At 24.0% G+C, this 16,004-nt stretch overlaps 1 protein-coding gene across 2 annotated transcripts in view; it reads right to left on the bottom strand.

Annotated features, from left to right (window-relative positions):
• The window catches only part of LOC129605640 (E3 ubiquitin-protein ligase UBR1), a 45,808-nt gene that overhangs the window by 5,121 nt on the left and 24,683 nt on the right, over positions 1-16,004 (bottom strand). For both annotated transcript variants that reach the window (XM_055515529.1, XM_055515530.1), the window contains exons 3-5: positions 6,006-6,340; positions 1,567-1,776; positions 1,253-1,503 (exon numbers count right to left, since the gene is read on the bottom strand). In XM_055515529.1, the coding sequence (XP_055371504.1) occupies positions 1,253-1,503; positions 1,567-1,776; positions 6,006-6,340 (796 nt within the window). The remainder of the gene's footprint in view (positions 1-1,252; positions 1,504-1,566; positions 1,777-6,005; positions 6,341-16,004) is intronic.

The raw sequence follows: 16,004 nt of genomic DNA, 5'->3' as shown, positions 1-16,004 counted from the left end.
TGCATAATTTAAGAAGCATTTACATATAAAGTGCCGTTCCAATTTCGTGTTATAGTATAAAAAAACTAAAACTCTAAAACCATAGCAAATTTTAAAATTATGTTCTATATTGCAATTCCCATATAATTCAGGATATAATTCAGGAAAGGTCATATATAAAAATTTGGGGTTCACCATTTTTTATTAAATAAAGACGAGTGCGCTCAAAGAAAATTTTTCACAATGGAACCTTTCATAAATGCCCTCACGCTACAATGAATAGCACCGGTTCCAATAAGAAGAATGAATAATGTGTTTATTATTTTGTTGTCCAAAAAATAAGAAATACCATTTAAAAACAATTTAAAAAAAAATTTATAAATTTCTATTGATATTTCAATTTTTTTGCTCTAAAAGCTTTTACATTGACAGTATCAGAGGTAGGGGTCATAATTATTTTAAAATTGTGTGAATTGCAATGGAAAATATTTATGGATTTTTTACTATTTACCATGGATCTATAATAACATATACAAATAGTATAATATGTCTTAACTATTTCACAAAATTTGTTATTTATTTTCTTATAAATTTTGAATATCGAAAAAAAAAATTAAAATTTTTGAGCAAAGATGGGATATTTTTGATTTCATAAACAATGTATACATAAAATCGGAAATTTCTGTTCAATTATTGTAAAAAATATTTCATTTCTAAAAACAAAAAATCATCTTCGTGTTATACATATTATATGTAGTTGTTCCAGATTTTGAATTTCATCATTTTTTTCAATTGAAACGTAAAAGGAGGAAAAATGAAACCACAAAGAGTAAAATTTTTTTGAACAAAAAATTGGCAATAATTTTTGGCAAATCTCCAACTGAAGTAAAAAAAAAAAAAGCAATTTATGTGTATGTACGTACATACATATGTGTATACAATTTTATAAACATTTGTAGACATTTACACTGAATTTTTTTTTATATATAAAAATTAACAATAAATGTGATGGCGTTGAACTTGACTGTTTTGCTATTATGAATCAACTTTAATTTATTTTTTTTCAAATTTTTTTGTTTCTTTTTAAAACGAACAAATTTTCCTGGTAATAAAATCAAAAAATTTATTGTAAAAACAAGAAAATTATTGTGAATGATCCCATTTTTTTTTTTTTTTTGGTGTCCGAATTTTTCATTTCTTCTTTAAAATTTCAAGAAAATATTGAAAGAGATACAAGAAAAAAAAATGATGAAAAAACAACGCATTTAATTACCATGTTAATAATTGCAACGCAAATTGTTGACATGAATATGCTTTTTTATGTAAAAGTGATACTTTAAGTGGTGCTTTTGCCATACCAGTTGACATTGGTAAATGTTGTTTTTCAATAGCCTCTTTTAATGTTTTACAAGCATCAAATGTACCACATTTAACAACAGCACGACCTTCTCTATCAATACTTGTAACAATTTCCATAGCATCTTTTTGATCTATATTCACATATTTGACAAGTGTTGATATAACCTAAAAACAATAAAATAATGTTGAATTATTGAAAAAATTTTTTATGTTTTTATATTTTGTTACCTGTTCAAAAGTGTGACTTTCATCATTATATAAAATTGTACAAAATACATCTTGACTTTGATCATCATCCAAACATACTAAACTTGCATGAGATTCAATTTCTAGAAATTGTATTGAATACATTAGAATGGCACGGAATGCGATTTCACATCGCTCTTTCATTCGACTAGTTATTAGTGTACTGTCACTACTTTCGGATTCTTTACCCTTCTGGAAAAAAATAAATGTAAGAATTAATTAATTTTTCGAATTTATATTTATTAAACTTAATTTACTTTACTTTAATTTACTTGATTTTTAAGGATATTTTGGCTATATCTGAGAAACTATAAGAGCTCTGGTATAGAAATTTCACACAAACGAATATAATAGTAGGGCCGATGTGTTTAATAAAATTCGTTAAAATTGCTTGACTCTTTCTGGTAGCTGCCATACAACTTAAATAGTAGTTTGGTCATATCTTAGAGAATATTTTTAAAACAAAGTACTGAAATTTTGCATTAATTAATATTGCAATTCGGCAACTTAAAATCATAGTCTGTCCCATAGTCAGTTATGGCATATTTATTCGCACATAGGATAACAAATTCGTACGGGTATCACAGAGTTGACAAGGTCAACTCCATTTTCTCTCATTTTTTTTTTAACTTATAATCCAAAGTTGACAACTCAAAATATTAAAATTTAGAACCCATTACAACAACTACAAATTTATATGAACAAACATATGTATATATGCAAATATTTGCAGCCAAATATGCAGTGTGAACACGTATGTACGCAAAAATATAAAACAGAAATCTTATTTTTATGCCATCATTAATTATAGTATGATTCAAACAATTTTACGAACAATTATTCACAAATAGTATAATTAAATTTTTTGATATACATATCGAAAGTATTAAAGTGCAAATCAAGAACCAAAAAAAAAAAAAATAACAAAAAATAAAATACTTAAATAAATAAAACAAAGTCTAGGTGAATGTTAATATGAAATCTAAATTTTATGAATCTTCCAAAAAAAAAAAAACATTATCATCTTTATTAATATCCAAATCACACCAAAATACAAATTTATTATGAAAGTTTTAAAGTTTTAAAAAAGATGATGTGATGTGGATGATGATGTCATGTTTACTTTAAATCTAATGATACTATACGGCAGAAGAGTGTACTACAAAAGATGAGATTTCTTTTAATGCTTTGTTTTGATTGAATCAAATTAATAAAAAAAATATATTTATTTATTTTATTAGAAAAAATGAGACATTTATAAAAATTGATGGCGATATATGCATGTACAACTTATATTTGTCATGCAATTCACATCCTGTTGAAACATATATACACACATGTACAAACATACATAAAGTTACTTAAAGGTAATAACGAGTTTGTAGCCGCAAAATTGTATAAAAATAAATCTTCATGTAATAAAATGACACTTATAATTTGCGAGAGAGAAGCCGGAAATAAAAACAAAATAAGAACAAGAATAATAAAATGAATGCGGGTGGAACCAATTTTGAAATGTTCCAAAATTTATTTTTTGACATACTTAAATTAGAATACTTACTGCGAAAATTTAAATTAGGATATTTTATTTATGGTTATAGAAAATATTTAATATAAATTAATTAAATTGAGAGCAGAATTAAAATTTTATGACAGAGTTAAAGAGTTATTGAAGAATATATTTAAACAAAATAAAAATCGTTCATAAATATAAGGAGAAGTATATTACAAGTAAATGACCTAAAAATGAGGAAGAACCAAAAGAACAGCCATAATATGAATTAAACTCTAAATACTCTGTAATACATTTTTAAAATATTAAATTTTCAATTAAATTCAATAGAATGTCAAATTCTATTTAATTTCTAAAATGTCAAGAATATTTCAATTTTTCTAAAACTTGTTTTAATTCTCTACAACAGCTAAAATCTACATTATATCAACAGTATAACAATTTTCTACCAATTTTACCGTTATTTTTAATTCTTTCGAAAATGACATATAAAAATAGTAATTTTTATTTAGAAATTATTTTCTAATATTCTCCTGCCTCTTCCTTTTTGCTTTCATCGCAATTTATTTATCGAATTTTGCGTATACGTAGAAATCGTTTCAAAGTGTTGCCATAAAATTCTCTTAATATTATTATTTATTTTTTAGATATTCCAATACAAATACCATTGTAATAATGCGTCGTAAACAATCAAGTAAACCGTAAAAGTCAAAGTAGAATAAAAAGAATGATTATATGTACTTTGACATATTATTGACATATTGAATTCTGTAAACAATGTAAAGAATCCCACATGTACATAAACACAATTGTCGATTGCGTTCCAGATATACAATAAAGCTAATTAATTTCTATTAAAATTTTTTATATGTAAAAATTTTAATTGAAATTTTGATTCAGACTTTACAAAAAATGATTTAATTAATTTGAATAAAACATAAAATTTGAAGTAAAATAAAAGTAATTTAGTAGAGTAATGGTAAAAATCGCCAAAAATTTGAAATTGACTTTAATATAAAAAGGCGTACTTTTGTTCTCTCTCCTAAAAATACAAAAATATATACACGTATACATAAGTATGAGCTTTATTTCCTACGTCTTAAAATTATAAGTCTTCTTTATTAATTGAAATTTGTTTCATCTTTTTTTGGTTTTTGAAGTTTTTTTTTTTAAAAAAGAAAAATTTATTGTCATAACCTTAAAAAAAAAAATTTGATTTTCTTCTGTTTTGGGTTTGTGGAAATTTCCTTTAAAAATTTTCATCTACAAGAAAGAAATTTATCAAAAAAAAAAAAAAATATTGCGTGCTTTCTTATAATAATTTTTTTTTAAATTTTGAATGAAAGAAAATTTTTCGCATTAAAATTTTTTTCTTTGTGACGCCAAAATGTCTTTAACGCGTTTTTTGTGTATTTTGGTGTGCGTTCTTCGTACAATGAGAAATAAACAGAAATGAAATTTTCTCATTTTTTGTTTCTTCTTATTTTAGCATTAATTATAGAAGTTTGTTTTGGTCTTTTTTTAAGTATTCCAATGAAGTCATAGTTTGAGAGTAGTAGCCTTCTGAATTGTAAAATGAAAAGAAAGAAAAATTACACTTTAGGTACAATTCTTTTTTTTGTAACAAAGGAAAAAACTTTTAATTTTTTTAAAACTAAAACTTATTGAAATTAAAAGATTTTTTTGGGAGAACTTTAAATATTTTTCACATTTAAAACAAGTTTTTGATGAGAATTAAAATTTGTGCGTACCCGGAATCGAATACTTTTATAAATTCGACCTGTACTCTAGTAAATTAAAAGGTCGAGCTGTAAGCGAAATTCCCCATTTTCGTATCAAATAATTTGGTTACAGATTGAAATGAATTTGGCCGCATTTCCCTTATAGATGATGAGAATTAGAATTTTTGCGTATGAATTTAAGAATCAACAAAATGGGAGCTAGTCAAAATAAATTTGAAATTTTTGGTTTCTTTTATACAAAATAGAAATTGCCTTGAGCTTTTTTATTGAAAAACAATTCCACAATTCATAATTCCACTTTTACAGTTTTTCAGAAAAAAAATATCTACACCATTTGTATATTTTATTTTTTTTATTTAAAATATTCTTGACCTCAATTTAATAATATGATTTCTTTGTTATTTAAATTTGAAGTGAAATTTCTGTTTTATAAAAGAAATTTTTATTCAGCTTTCTTTATTTCTTTACTAGCTATTTTATTTTTTTTTTCTTGTAGTCTTATTTAATTCCTTACATATAAACTCAAGGTATTTAGACTTAAAGGAACTTTAGACTTTTCACTATATTTTTATTTTTAAATGAAACTTTTCTTCATTATCGAAAATAATTTAAGTTAATACTTATAAAGAATTAAAATCTCTTAATATTTATTTTTATTTTATATACCTTGTGAGAATTAAAAGTTTATTAACTGCAATAATATAAAAATTTATTTTAATTCAGATATTTAATACAAAGAACTTATGACGTTTTATTTCTTGTCAACACTTGACGTCTTATCTTTTTTCACTTTTAATTTTTGAATTACATAGATAATACGTGTATGACAATGAAATACAAAAGTAAATAACCCGAAATTGAATAGGCGTATAAATTCGATTTGCACTGTGATAATTTGAAAAGGCTCTCAAGTAAAATCAAATAGTTTAGTAATAGTTTAACGTTTTCCCGCCAGGGTTTTTGTTTCAACGAATGAATTTATCTCATTTTTAATCTCTGGAACGGTTTAATTGAAATGTCATTGACAAAGTAAAAAACTTTTGCAAATTACATTTTAATTAATAAAACATTATTAAAATTAAAAATGATAAAAATTTTGAATAAACAAAAAAATATTTTTCTTTTTTTAATTTTGATTTTCTAAATATTTTTTTCCGGCTACTTACCGCATGTTCTTCACAATAATAATCTTTTTTCCATGCTTCTTCATCACCACAATCACAGCAACCACCACCACCAGAATGAGACATTTTATATTTATGAAAACGATGTGCTGATTGTTTAAAACAATTAACACATAATACACATGTTGTATCCATACCACATTCTCTACATGTATAAGTTGGTTCACCAACTTTAAATACTCTTCCACATACTGATGATGCATTACCTTCTTCTTTTAATTTCTCTAATATTTTTTGTGGATTATCACCTAATATGAATTCTTCTAATACATCGATAATACCAGTACGAGCGCATCTTTCATTGAATGTGGTTTTTACTAAAAAAAAAAGAAAAAAAAGGAATTTTTTAAATAATTATATGACTTCAATTGCAAAAATACTAAATTTTAGTACAATTCAGTATTAAAACTTGGAAGCTGATTGAAATTGTTAAATAATTTATTATTGTAATTTTGAAGTCAGGAAAAAAAATTGTGTTTGACATAAATACGCGAATATTTCCTGAGTAACCTAAACCCTCAGTTCAACGGTAGGGCAAAGAAGTATAAAGCCGAATTTGGTTTTTAACGAAAATTCTCTTATATTCACCTAAATATATTTCAGAAAATACAGGTTTCATACAATTAGTTTATTCTCAACATCAATCAATTATGTCACCAAATATTTTTAAATTCATATGCTTCATTTAATATTTTATTACACACTATCAATACTTGAATTGTTAAATCAATAATTAATTACAAAATTTTTAATAATATTTTTCATGTAATTTAAAAAAAATGCCTAACCAAAATTTGCGGGTCTTATACTTATTTATTACCTAATACAAAAATTTATTAAAAAATTTAGCGCTTTTCTCTTATAACGCGATTGCTCATTTTGTAAAATATTTTTGATGTCATGCTCTATTAAAACGACAATTTGTGCACATTGTACCAACATATATTTTATATAGACAATATTTTGTATAACAATTTTTTTCTTTTAATTAAATTTGTGCACAAATCAAAAAAAAAAATTTACAAACGTTTAATACGACCACATTAAGCAATGTATAAAATTAAAAATGTTGTAAAATCTTTACAAACACATTTAAAACTCACGCAATTGCGTATTCATAACGCTCTTTGAATGACGAAAATCGATAACGTCAAACATGATTTGATTGCAATTTTGTAGATGGCGTACATACGAGTATATCGCTTTCTTGTTTTTTGCAAATTTTTATTTAGAGCTCTAAAACCTGAAATTGTCTGTTCGTGTTCATTTTTTTGTTTTTAATTTTTTCCTATTAATTTTCTAAATTTTTTTTATTTATTTCGATTTTGTACATAAACAATTCACATAGGTACTTTTATAGGTAAGTAAATACAAAATTTGATTACTATTACACGAATATTTTTTTATAAGCACGTCATAATGCGCACAGAGGGAGAAAAATAATTTTTATTATTTTACACGATGTTGCGAAAATTTATAATTTTTGATATACGTAAGAGTATAAGGTATTGACGACATCATCATTATGACATGAAATCGTGTAATAATTTTGTAATTTCAAATAAGTACTGAACAATTACATGGTGCTTTAAATTAAATCAAAATATTGGAAAAAACAAAATTATTACAGACACCACTACCAGCACTATTTATTGCTCGCCTACAGAATAAAGGGAGTATTAATCAAAATATCAAAGACTATTTATAAAAAATAATAATTTATTCTATTTATTTTCGCTTTGTTATTGTTTTTCGCTCGGCGCTCACTAACGCAATAAGGTACGCGTACGCTATCAGCTGAGTAAATCAAAAATCTTAAAATATTTCTTAACTCAAATACATGTTTTTCATCAAAAATAAAATTATTTTCAGCTGGAAAAAATTAGTTATAAAATTTCAAAATAAATTTTATTTATATAAAGTAAAAAAAAAAATTATTTACTAAATAAGAAATAAAAAGCAAAAATAAAAAGCACTTTGTATCGATTTTTCTATGACAAAATCGCTTTACATACTTGCAAATTACTTTAGAAATGTTTTTTTATTAGCATTAACATAAAAGATTAACGTGGAAAAAGCCTTGATGTTTATTAGATTTTTTTTGTTATCATACTACATTAATGAAAAAAAATTTTTGAATAAATTTGTTATTTAAATGTTAACCCCCCCATTACCCGTTTATATGTAAGTTTACACTATGGTACTAAATGTATTTGTAAAAACAAGTAAAAATAAACAATTTTTGGCTTTAATTCCAATGAAGAAAAGTAGGTGGCGATTAAATGACATTGATAAAAATTTTTCTGACCTAATTTTTGGATTTGCGCCAATTGACAAGTGGCGTTTTGCTTGAACTAAATTAGACTAAATAGCATATAATTATTAATACCGTTGGTATAGTATATTATTGTTATTTTACGTAAGAAATTTAAAGATTTACAAAAGCTACGAAAATTACAAATTAATTTTGTAATTTTTTTCAATATTTTCATTGATTATGAATGAACGCAGATAGTGTGATTTAAAAATAAGTGAGGAATTATTGGAAATTTCTTAGTTTGGTCTTAAATATTTTTACATTATTGCGTCTCTTTGAAAACAATTTTAATAAATTTAAAAAAATGGCTGCTTAACTTAAAAAAAATTTTCCGCTTTTTAAACAAATCGTTCCCAACCGGTTCAACATTTTAGCAAATTACTATACCTAATTATATAGATATTACAAATTTCATAAAAAAATTGCCTAAACTTTCCTCTTCCGGGATCAGACTTTCATATTATAATTATTTACAAAAATTATTTTTTTTGTCTTACATTTCTTACAACTATAATTTCTTTAATAATACGAAATACTTTGAATTGGAATGAATTGAATGGGTTAATAATAAAATTTAAAATTCATGCTTGTATGCAAAAATTTTGCGACTATTTTACGAGCGAGTACATTTAAATAAGTATTGGTGATGGTGTAGTAAATATGAGAATTTACATGATAACTTCAATTAGTCGTGAACAATTTTTTTTTTATAAATGAAAATTTTTTAGCCTGAGTACATAAAATATTAAAATTTGATTATTTAAATTGACTTGTAACAAAAAAGAAAAAAAAAATTGATATCAGAAGTGCGTATAATTGTATATGTCATGTTACTGACTTCAAATTAATAAAAAATGTCTGCATGATAAAGTTAGATGAATATAAAATAAAAATCTAGTATACAATTACGAATTTAAGTGGGTATATATTTGAAATTGCATTACATAATTACATCAATATACACAATTTATTACATATACATTCGCATATTACTCGTATTATTTATGCATTTTGGAATTTAAAATATTCAATTTACATAATATTTTAGCGTGTTGATAAGTTTTGATCAAAATATTTTTTGATATCGATCTATGAAAAATATAAAATTAAATTATAATAGCAATTTGAAGTTACTATATCTACATACATATATACGTATATTACTTGTAACAGTTAAAAACCTTAACCTATTTCGGTTAGTAAATTTAATTCCATAGGTAAAATACTTGTGACATAGCAATGAGTATGCAATAAGTATAATTTAGTTTTGGTATCAACAATATGTAATTAAATTATTTATGATACAAAATAAAAAAAAAAATATTTAATTATAACCTTAAATTATTAAGAATATAATAATGCGAGACGCTAAGGAAAATTTTAAAATAAAAAGAAAAATTATACTAAAGGTTTTTATGAAACAATATCAAGAGTTTCAAATGGCAAGACAATCAAGATACCGTGACAAAGAAATATTTTAAGAAATCAAAGAAAAGAATAAAAATTTAATAATAATAATTAACTTAATTGTAATGCCATAAACGAAGGGAAAATTGCGTTGAAATTTGATCGTGTTTTTCATTCAAGCTATTCTGAGTCTAATTTTTAAAATTTTTGAATCAAACTCTAATTGTTTAGTAAAAACTGATTGCCGAGACATGATATTTTAGTTACAAAACTGTAGTATGAATCCTAAACTAAAATCTTAGATAATTTTTTAATTTAAAACAAAACACTACTAATTTTAATTTATAGTTCAAATGGATAATAATTTCAATGATCATTTTTTAAAATTTTACACTGAGAAAAAAAATTAAATTGGAAAATTAAAATTCAAGTTGTTTTTTTTTATTAACAAATTTTAATGTTGTTAAAAATCTAAATAAAATTTGTATTTTATATTTTAAAAAAAATTTGTTTTAATTTTTGCAGATCACATTGCATACCATAAGGGAGGATATGTGATCGCATCAAATTTCACATATCGAGTTTTCTGTGGAAACGCATTTCTCTATATGGTATAGCAGCGTCAATAAACTATTTTTAGAGAGATGTCGGCCTGGCGACAAATATATTTTTCCTTAGTATACAATAGCTTAATTTCGCATACTTAATGAAGTATTTGCTTTGCAGTTAAATTTTCTATGTAAATACTGTACTTACTATTATTAATAACTAACTAAAAATGTCTACACAAAAAAAAAAAAAAAATTTGCATATTTTGTAAAAAGATTCTTTAATTATTTTTCTTGTGAATTTTGCATAAATTGCTCTTATGTACATACGAGTACCCTCTAGAGCTACACTATTAAAATAATAACTTTAACTTGGAACTATTTTTTTAAAAGCGTGCTAGTATTACTTTTAAAAGCATGCTAGTATACGAACATATTTTAAATTGATTTGTTTAATTAATTATTTTTTTTTTATAAATATTCAGGTATTTAATTAGTATGTTAAATATGCTTATCGATTACTCGATTACTTGTTTAATTGTGGTCGATTACTTAAACACGGTCTATTGAGTTTGGTTGGTTTTTCTGTTTTTTATTTCAAAATAATTGTAGCAATTAAGTGGTCAATATTGTTAATTACAGGTTGTATATGCACTGGTTTAGGTTTCATTCTTTAACCAGAATTTTTTGAATTTATAGGCTAAATTGTGGCATTTTTTCTATGAGATCTTTATTTTGTCAGATTTTTTGCAGAACATGAAAGAATCAATAAATTATTGGTAAAATTTTACTACTCACATTTGGAAATCATTTTTAGCTTTCCATACTTTCTCATTGTTTAAAAATTTCTTATTGAATATACAGCGAATATGCTTTAAAATACTTTTTCTTAAACATCTAGCCTAGTGTACTGTGTAGATCTTTAAACAATTTAAAATACGTAATTAAATAAATGCAATGTTTGGCTAATTATTCAATATGTGTTTTATTTAGAATATGCACGAATAGCATTACGAATGATTAACTTAAATCGTTAAAGTATGTTGGAGACACCAAATTTATAGTGATATACAGAAGACAAGATATACAGAAGAGGGGCGCTAATAAGTAACAAGCTTTTTAATTTAAAACAACACCACCCAAATAAAGTAGTTCGTTTGTATAACTACAAAAATATCCTCTATACCAATATAAACTATGAACAAAATGGTATTACCATGGGGATAATACAAACTTTTTATGTTTTAACAAATTCTACACAAGTTAAGTATATCCCGTTTTTAAGATTACCGAAATAAATTTGTCGCTCTGTCCGTAATACGTTTATGAACTGGACTCTTTAATTATTTATAAAATTAAAATTAAAACTTTTAAAATTTAGTATAAATTAATTTAATGAAAAATCGAAACAGAACTAGCAGTTGATAGTGATGACATTCAGTCGACATAATTGACTTGATGTCCCGCAAGACTAAAGTCTAATTGAAATTTAATCGGAATTATACTAATGGCGCTTTAAAATCAATTTAAGTATACTATTACTTTGTGTTGTTTATTTAAGAAACCATGAGACCTTTATTTATATATATATAAAGCAAATGCTAATTTCTGACAAAAATGCATCAGATTTTGATGCAAATGAGTAAGCACATGCATACATACCATATATGTATGTATAATTATATAAATTAATCATTCTTGGTTATGTGTACATTAAATGCAAATACAATAAGAATAAAAAGTATGAAAATCGAAAAGTATATACATACATATATACTTTTTAAATAAGAACAACTTTGATTTGATGGCAAATATGAATTTCGTGTTTGTTTCTTCTAGATACTTATGGCAGTCCATTTTAAATAACATTCAAAACACCTGAGTTTTTTTTAACTCTTATATTCATATAATAATCGTATGCATATGTGTACACATACTTATACTTAAATTAGTATGTATAGATAAAAATAAAACTAAGAGCTGAAAGAAAAAAAAAATATTTGTTCATTGGCGTCTATAAATTAAATGTCACGAAATGGAAATAACAAGTTAAAAAAAAAAAAAAATAACCATTTGCAAACAAAGGCAAAAGTTTAATTAATTCAAAATCTCATAAAAATAGTTAAGGTTTTAAGTATTTGTGTTTTTTTTTTTTCTTTTTCTTATTTGTTTGAATAAATATTCAATGAATTTAAATACTAAAACGCGATATACAAATACTTACATACATGCAAGTATCGAAAGGACAATAAACAGAAAAAATTATAATGCAAATTAAAAGTTTTCACATTCTCTTCAAAAATCGATAAATTTAATGTGCACTTACCAAGTTAAATCACATTAAACACATACACACATATTAGACGGAGATCGTAAAATAAAATTATTCATAATTATATTTGAAAAAATTGAATAAAATTCACAAAAGGATTTAAAATAAATTTAGGTGCAATTGTATTTTTGTTTAAAATATTGAAATATTCAAAAATTCTTGAAATATTAGAATTGATCAAATAAAAATTTAAAATTTCGAATCGTACGAGTATCAACTAATTAAATGATACGAATTGAATATATGAAATTTTTGATTTTTAAATGAAAAGATGAAAAAAAAAATTCTATTGGAACTAAAAGTTTAAGAAGTCTCCTTGTTTAAATACAAGTAACTCAATGCCTGTAACAATTCATTACTTTTTGCTTATAAAAATATCAGTTTTAAAAACGCCTCTTAACCTTTAATTTTAATGTTGCAATTCAAGAAGTTAAAGCACTCGAAATTTCAATTTTTCAAACCTTTTACGTTTAAGTTTAACGTTTGACAATTTATATTTTAAAATTTACCAATTTTGTTAATATTTAAGTATGCAAAAAATTGCAGAAAAAAGAGTCAAAAAGAAGGAAGGTTGTAAAATAACCTAGACTAATTTGTAGCACTGCATTCTGAACATTAAGGTTTTTTCGCAATTGAGAAAGAATTTTAAGTAATGTGGAATAAAATACTTCGCTAAAATCTCTGCTTACACAATATAGAAAGGGGTACTTCACCAAAATTAACCAAACTTTCACAATAACTTCCCACGAAATGTATTAACCCACTTCTTTCCAATTCAATTTCAAGCATCTATATTTTTATGGATTTTATGCTAACATCGAATTAGATTGGTTTAAAGAAAAGTAGTATAGGTACAATAGGCAATTGAAAAATTTGATCTAATACAGGTACATTGGGAAGAATGGGTTAATTGAATTAAAAAAATTTTTGTTTTGTATTAAAAATTTCTACATTAATATAATCTTAAAGCATTTTGTTTTCAAATGTACACAATGTTAAAATGTAGTCAAACGTTCACCAACTTTTTAATTCTGATTCTGGTTAATTTCGAAAATCTCATTGTTCTTTATAAATTTAAATTTGATATTTGCGTTTTTCAAATATTAATTGTATGCAAAAATTTTTTTTTCGTTATTCACTGTATCAATCTGAAATCATGAGCCAACACAATTTTTCTAATTATCCACCATGTTAACCGTATAGTGATTACATTAATTTTTCTTTTTTATTCACGTGACGTGTAAATTGTGTATATAACTATCACAATATATTGCGTTAGTTGTGATAGCTATACACATTATAGAGCACATTTTTATTATAGCTTGGCAGTCAGGGATTATATTATGGTAGACAAATAAAATACGAATGCATATGGTTACTTAAATATAGCCATAGTGCAATTGAATCAATAATTTTAAGGAGAGACCAAAACAATTGTGAAAAAAAAATATACATACATACATACAAACATACATATGTAAATATAAATAAAATTATAAATTAGTCGCAATAAAGGTACACCGTTAAATACTTTGTAATTAAAGGTTCTAATAAATGTAAACAAAAATAAAATAAACTTTTATTTTTATGAAAAAAAAAATAATTAATGCAAGTTGCCGCTTTTCTTTGTTTTTATTAAAAAAAAAACATATTTTATACATACACACAAATTTACATTAAAATTTATTAATATTATTTTTAAAAGCTTAGAATATTATAAACATATGTACGTAAATATGTGGCAATGAGTGTAAAAACAATAACACAAACTATTTTTCATAAATTTTATAGAATTTAAGTGTTGCCATTTTATTTCAATTTTGATTTTATGAAAATTTAGTTATAGATCAATTGTAAATATAAACTTTGCCTAATGAAATGAAATACAATCGGGAACAAAATTTTGAAAACTGATGCTGGAAAATTGCAATTTTAAAACTTATTCAATTAACCCATGTATTGTCAAATGTTTTTCTACGCAGACTGATTTTAGTGACCTGCTAACGACGCTTGAACCATGTTTACGCAATATTTAAAAATATAGTAAAATGTAAACATTTATTCAACGTTCAAAACAGAAAGACAAACAGACACACAGATATAGGTCTGCTTTGGATTCAGTTCTGGGAAAGAGAGTATTATTCTTTATGTAATAAGAAATTTTATTGTAAAAATCAAAATTTATATGTATGTATATAATATAAAATATGTTTATAATATAACAATATTCATTATTTTAAATACCATTACAAAAATGTCAAATTCCACAATATTTACTTTATGCTTCAAACTGAGGGCCAAAACATATTACCCTCCAACTCATTTTACTTATACGAAACGTCATTCCTCTGCAATTCTCTCTTCTCGACCATAAAAAGAGAGTTGAGCATGAGGAAGGCGAAAAACAATATGTAAACACTCTTGATTCAATTCGTCTACATTTCTACAATTTCTATAGCCTATAATTCAAAATGGAAGAAAATTTTATATACTTACTCGTATGTGTATAATGAAAATAAAATACGTATTAAAAATAAAAAATTATCAAAATATCATAAATTTTTGGTTTTGAGTTTTTGACAGAACAACAAGCAAACAAAAACAACAAAAGAGAGAAAACAAGTAAAAAACAAAACTTTCATTATCATTTGACCTTGACAAAATTTTTGTTTTTGTTTTTCTTTGTTTTTGTTTATTTTTAATATCAAACAAGTACTTAATAAGAAAAGAATTTGTTTAAATGATGAAACGTGTATGCCTACAAAAAACAAACACAAAGAAACAAATTATGAGTACGTACGTACGTTGTTATTAAAATAAGAAAGAGAAAAAAAACATGAAAATTCAAAAGAAACGTTTTGCAGCTCTTTTTTTTTTGGTCTTTAATTTTATTTTAATTAAAGCGCTGAAAAAAAAAACCAAAACGATAATGATTAAAATTGGTTTTGGTGAAAATATTATTAACCCTTGCTTGCGCTGCATGCCGGTAAATTTTTTTTGAATTTGCTTGAATTGTATTGAATTTTAAATAATTGATAAAACTTCAAAGCTGTGGTAAAAATAGTAATAGTCTGCAGACATTGGAAACAATAAATGTTACATTTTCAAATTCGAAAAATAAAATCATATCACAATCCGCTGGGGGGGTTTCAACATACCCAAACTTAGATTACAATTCAAAAGCATGAATGAAAATTACATCAATTAAATTAAATTTTGAAACATTATTGCATTAAATTTTTTGGTAGCAACTTCGAAATAAAACCGAATCAAGATTTCTAATAAATTTAAAAATAAAAAAAAATATTATAACTAATTATATATTATATGATAACGGTTTGTACAAATATTTATAACAATTTGTTAAAATAGTATTT

Source organism: Condylostylus longicornis, unplaced genomic scaffold, assembly GCF_029603195.1.
Source record: "Condylostylus longicornis isolate FDR11 unplaced genomic scaffold, ASM2960319v2 ptg000013l, whole genome shotgun sequence".
Taxonomy (NCBI): Eukaryota; Metazoa; Arthropoda; class Insecta; order Diptera; family Dolichopodidae; genus Condylostylus; species Condylostylus longicornis.
Note: the sequence above shows the minus strand (reverse complement) of the source record. Positions and strands in the feature narration are given on the sequence as shown.